The following is a 6,363-nucleotide window of genomic DNA, read 5'->3' as shown; positions in this document are numbered from 1 at the left end:
CAGTGCATTGGCTAATATATCTACGTGTAAGTAATATAGGCCTATAACACAATTTATTGTATTGCCGTGTACATTTCAACTTTATTGACAATCCTTAATTTCAATATTTAAGATTGATTTTGAAATTGTTTAGAGGTATAATATAAAATAACTATTATAACATTTTGGCAAAAGTATAATGGCCAAACTGGCCCTGATTAGGCCTACTTCCAACATAAAAAATTGTAACCCTTAAATTAAAAGTGAAGACATTAATTTTTCTAAAATTATGCATACTTTTAATTTTTGGTGACAACATGGCCGGTGTAAGTCACAGGGACGTAGCCAGGATTTTGAAAGGGGGGGAGCCGTTATGCGAATTACGTATGACCCCGGCGGGGTCAAATCCCCCTGTGAAGTAGCGCACTCTGAACGTTCTTAGGACTGTTTGAGAGGATAAAGTGAAAATTGCAATAGACGCATTATAAATAAGCGCAAAAATAATTATATAATAAATCAACAGTGGCAGATCCAGGAATTCGATAGAGAGGTGAACCAGGGAGGGACTCACAGACCGAGGAACCCACCTTAGCCCAACCATGGTTGGGGCTGAGAAAATTTATGATTAGGGCATCTCTAGATGGCCGGAAATTACACTCTCGCACTTCAATTTGAATATATTTTTCTTTTTTTTTTTCATTAAAAAAATGAAGGGGGGGCCTTGAATCCACCTCTGCTCAAAACATTCTTTATCCAGAATAGTCATAGGCCTAATCACGAAAAATGGACATGAAAAACCAGATCACATCCTGAAAACTAAGACATACATCAGGAGCCGACTCGATGGAGTTTAATGTCATACCCAGGGAAGGGCACAGATCTGTTTTGAAAGGTGGAGGGGGAGGGCATTTTGTGAGTCGACACCCACCTCAGCCTCACAGGGCTGAGGTGAGAAAATTTGAGGAAATAGTACCTCTAGATGGCCAGAAATGACACTTTTAGTAAAATTCATCATCATCACATCACCATTAGTCAAAATGAAGCGCCAAAAAAAAATTCTCATGATCTTTCATCAGGGATTTTCGACAACCAGATCTTATTAATGTGTGTGTGTGTGTATACCATAGAAAACAAAGCTTAAAAACATTGTCTTTGAGTATGTACTTTACATACTTCAAAAACGTGATTTCCTAACCACCTCAGCCCCACCATGGCTGGGGCTGAGGTGAGAAAATTTGAGGAAATAGTACCTCTCGAGATGGCTGGAAATGACACTTTTATATAGTAAAATTCATCATCATCACATTACCATTATAGTCAAAATGAAACGCCACCAAATTTCTCATGATCTTTTATCAGGAATCTACTTAATATCCAGGACAACTTAGGCCTAATTATAACTTACTAAGCTTTAAATATATATACTATAGTATGATCAACAAATCACAACTTTTTTTTTCGCATTTAGCACAATTTCTTCACTTTTTATTGTTATTATTATTAATATCAATTATTACTATTGTCATCATCATCATTGTTATTATTATTATAACTATTAGTAGTAGTATTATTAAACAATCATTTAAAGAAACTTACAAATTAAGATTTCTATCTTAAAAGACCTGGCCTGAGATTTATGGATTTAAGATTTTTTTAAATCACGCTAGGCCTATGTGTTCTATCATGCCTATGTATAACGTGTACTGATGCATATTTACATGTTTAGAAGTATTCATTTTGAGTGATCCCAGGAAAGAATTTGTATTGACTCAAGAATAAGCTTTAAAATTTTAACCGGCCCCGGGGGGGGGGGGGGGAACGCCCCCCCCCCCCACCCCCCCCCCCCCCCCCGGATACGTCCCTGGTAAGTCACGTGATTGAAACCGAGTTGGCCAAACTCTCTCTATCTACGGCTCTGTTCTCTATATGCGCGGCGGCCGACTGCTGCTGCTGCTCTTCAAGTCAAGACTAGAACCTCGGAAAAACGCAGGCAAAGGCCAGCTTAACTTCCGCTTTGGTTTGAGTGTCTGTCCTTACTGCTTAGATTATGAGTATTTCTGGGTTATGTTCTATGTAATAGTTATATAATATCATGTGATTGTTTTCCAATATAGAGAATCTGATTTTAAAGGTTTGTAAGTGTTTATTATTAGCGTCTACTTTACTAGGCCTAGCTAGGCCTACATATCTTTAAGGTACTATCTAGGCCTAGGGGCTAGGAGTCTAGGCTAGGCCTACCACTATACGTAGGCCTATCAGTATCGGGGTTTTTTTTAGCAGATCGGTCAGGACAGGCCTAGGCTTAGCTAGGGTGAATAGGCGTTCTTTCCTAGGTTTTTCTAAACTTAGGTAAGGAGGAAGTAGGTTTACTAAATATACTTTTATTACTAATATACTAACTGGTACTGTACTAGAAGTAATGACACAAAAGGCCTCGTCTAGTGCTAGGCCTAGACATTCTAGATGACGAGTCAGAAGGGAAAGGTAGGACTCAGCCTACTCAGGGCCTGCTTTCCTAGACTAGGCCTAGGGGCCTAGCCTAGATAATATTCTTATTCTTATTCTTTTATTGCCAAAACAAGACATTCACAAACCAATCCACTGGGTGGTCGGGCAGGACTTCAAAAAAGTGAACCTAATCACTATTATTACATTAAGCATGAAGTCCTCGACAACCCAGCAGCTTCACAAAAAAACATACCCATAAAAACAGAATGTATTACAATACAGTATAGGCCTATATAACCTTATTTACATAATATTATTTTATTAATCTTATTTTTTTTTTTATATGCATAGGCCTAGATAGGTGGGACATGCGTTTGAACGTGGATACCTCCATCCATGGTTTAAACTGGGACCAGGTTTAGAAAGAAGATGACCAGCCTTTTGAGTGCTTTTTTTTTTCACATCCGGGTCAAAACGGCAATAAACCAAATCGGCAGCAAGTCAAAATGTTAAATGGCAATGACTAACATGGCAATAAGCAAAAACGGCAACACTTTTCTACCAAAAACAGCAAAATGGAAAGTTGGCAAAAACAAAGTAATATGAGGCATGTTGTGGCAAAATGGCTAAGTTGTAGCAAATATTGAAATTCAAGTTACTGGTATTTTCAGATAAATGAGTATGTGATCTTTAAAATGAGGGGTCATTCATAGAAATTGGACATTTCAAGCCTAAGTTATTGGAAAGTGAATGTACAGTAGTCTTAGAATCAAGATAAACACAATTTTGAGTAATTGCCTTTCAAAGTTATTTGTGCATACATTGTTTAATAGAATGAACTATCAAAATAACATTAAATAAACAGTTTGTTGACCACTTGCAGAACTAATACTTTGGCACATGATTAATAAGACAATAAACTGTTGATCTATAGTGAAAAGCAAATTTGGATTTTTAGGCAATTTTTTGAACTCCCATATTTTAAAGCTCATTTACTCAATACTGGACTGTGCGACAACTTAGATATTTCGCCATGACATGCCTCATATTATTAAGATTCAAGCAAGGCCCAGTTCCTAGAATTCGGACAAAACGATAGTGTACTACTTCTTGGTATACTCCTTAAGGGTTGTAGTCAAATTTAATTAAATGAAAGTAAAATGTGGTATGAATTAAAATAAATAAAATAGTATTATAAATATATTTCCCCATATACGATTTTCATTCAGTTTTTTCAAATATGTTATGATCGATTTAACAAATTCATATGTTTGACAACTAATGGAATGCAAAGATTAAATGATTATTTACATTAGAAATTCACATTGTGCGTTCACAAAGAAAACATTTAAAACAGTAGTGTAGACAGAAACACAGCAATGTACTATACGGTGAATCAAGATGAATGATAAAATTTTTAAAAAGTACTCATTAGTCAAACACCGTTTCTTTTTACAATAAATACCGAAGTAAGTGACAATTTTGTTAATATAAACGAATGTTCATAAAAAATTAGGTTTTACAATGCATAATATCTTTTCTCTGTTGCCATGCTATTTTTAAATATGAGATAGAAAGATCGTTCATAAATTTACTAGAGTTTCCAATCCATTTTAGTGTTACAATCTCCACTCATGAATAAGTGCCATAAATAATAATCAGAATTTGATGTGATTTTCTTTTCCGCAGCGATATATTCATCAGATCTTATTTTATTAAGTGTTCTACATGTTAACATAAAATGTATGATATCGTCCTCATTTCCTTGGCAAAGAGGGCATTATTTATCAACAGTAGAATATCAATAGTGGGAGCGGTTGGCGCATCAGTTGTGGCTTGGACTTCAACCTTGATGTTAGGGGTTGAAACTCCCGCTGTGCAAGTCGCTTGTGTCCTTGGGCAAGGCACTTTATCTATGTTTGTTTCTCTCTACCCAAGAGTATAAATGGGTACCTGGTAGGATGTTGTGGCATTGAATGTACTGTTAGACCAAGGATAAAAACGATCAGCTCCTTTGATCATTTGTTGGAATTGGCGCTGTAGAAATATTTGGGTATTATTATTATTATTAACAATATTTGTTATATTATCTTAAAGCTTTCAAAATGGGACGAAAAAGTAAGAAGAGGCAAATGAAGGATGCCGATGGATTGACCAAAAGTGAAAGAAAAGAAATTCAGGCACTATGCTCCCAGCTTTTGGATTGTAAGCTTATTAATAAAATGTCATTTACAGGTGTTAATGATATCAATTAGTGATAAAAGAAAAATGGTTGTTTTCTCTTTTTATGTAATTCACAATGGTAATGTATAGTCTGGATTAAGTCCTTTGAAACTGCCCAAAGATTTTCCATGTGCAATTTTAACTGCAGAAATTTTTAACAAACAGCATATAACTAGTAGTAATGTTATATTAAAATTAAAATGGTATAAAAAAAATATAGTCTTGCCACAAGTCCCTTGTTATATTTTTCCCTTATTCTAAACAGCGCCACCAAAGAGGGAATAAAGTTAAGTTAAAATTGAGTATGGGACGCCAATTAAATTAGGTATGGTGCGCACTAATCGCAATAAAGAGTAAGTAACCCAAAATTAGTACCTGGAACCCAGACTAATAAACATACTTTCAAAATTATTGATTAGTTTCACAGTTTGTATATTACAGAAGTGACACATAATAAATTACCAAGGGTGTATATTGTGTGAATTTTAATGTAGATCATTTATTAAATCAGCACATTCCTGTTTTTTCACATACACATACTATGCTCTTACATTTTATTTCAGTGTGTAAAACACCAACCCAAGTGAGTACACAGAAACAATGGGAGGAATACAAACAGATACGTGGTGTTGTGGAGATGATACGAACAAAGCAACAAGGTAATGTTGACAAGCGTCCCAAGTTTCCTGATTGGATTGCGAGTTTACAGAATTTTCATAGTCTCCTGATTGCCAGAATTTTGTTGAATTTAGTCAGATCCGCAATTTCAAAAAAAATGTTTGGAGTAAGGGTGCTTTCACTAGCCCATGTCCCATATCCTGAATTTTGAGCTCCAGTGATTAGATACAGTAGTCATGAAAGGCATGGAGCATGGAGAAAATATATCACTATTATTAATATATTTTATCGATGGTTAGAGCTAGTTTGCCATTCAGAATGTAGGTGATAATTATGTTTTTAGGTCCTGTGGTGTGGAGTCGGGCAGACAGAGTTTTTTTTGTTTTTATTTTTAATTGAAATTTCTCATTCAGTTTCAATGGCAGAGAGTCCACCACTTACATTATGAAAAAGAACAAAATTTACTACTGTAAATATAAGAAACAATTTTCAAATAGAACACATGCTATCAACAATAACTATTAAAATTGAATGGTCTTTTTTCAACACAAAAATAGGAGTCGACTGATATGAGACATAAAACCATTTCAAATTTTATCAGCATTCAATTGTTGCTATAAATAATACTAATTATTGGGTTGTGGTGATAATTTTGTCTGCTCTTTTCTGTTTCTATGTGTTTCCTAGATTAGGATTTGTTTGGGGTGTATTGCTTTTTATTTATTTTAATAACAACTCTCTAATATATGTTTATAGTGCACTCTATCTAGCATTTATACATTGGACAAAAACAAATTTTTGTTGACCAAGCCTGTTGGAAAAGTTGAATATCTTGGGTTGTTTTTTTACCAAAATATTGTTGTTTTTTTTTCCAAGGAGGGGCCCAAAATTTCTACATGACATTCAACAGACCACATTTGAAGCTTTACATAATAAAAATGTCATTACCATTTTGTCAACAAAAGTGTATTGGGTTACATAAGTGATGATTTGCAATGAGCCAAGAATTTGGGCTACTGTAGGTTTTTAGTATAAAAAACAGTTATGCCTGACAGACCCTTCAAACATCACTGTGCCTGGCCTAGATAAAATTAA

The 6,363-nt window shown here is 34.8% G+C and overlaps 1 protein-coding gene across 1 annotated transcript in view; it reads left to right on the top strand.

The window, feature by feature from the left end:
- Positions 1-1,904: 1,904 nt before the first annotated feature.
- Positions 1,905-6,363, top strand: part of LOC117122460 (actin-histidine N-methyltransferase-like) — a gene marked incomplete in the record, with an annotated part of 15,657 nt that continues 11,198 nt past the window's right edge. Inside the window, 3 exon segments of the mRNA XM_033268044.1 lie at positions 1,905-2,110; positions 4,525-4,632; positions 5,214-5,309. Coding sequence (XP_033123935.1) covers positions 4,533-4,632; positions 5,214-5,309 — 196 coding nt within the window.

Source organism: Anneissia japonica, unplaced genomic scaffold (genome assembly GCF_011630105.1).
Source record: "Anneissia japonica isolate Jap-2015-1 unplaced genomic scaffold, ASM1163010v1 scaffold275_len1219475_cov178, whole genome shotgun sequence".
Classification (NCBI taxonomy): Eukaryota; Metazoa; Echinodermata; class Crinoidea; order Comatulida; family Comatulidae; genus Anneissia; species Anneissia japonica.
Note: the sequence above shows the minus strand (reverse complement) of the source record. Positions and strands in the feature narration are given on the sequence as shown.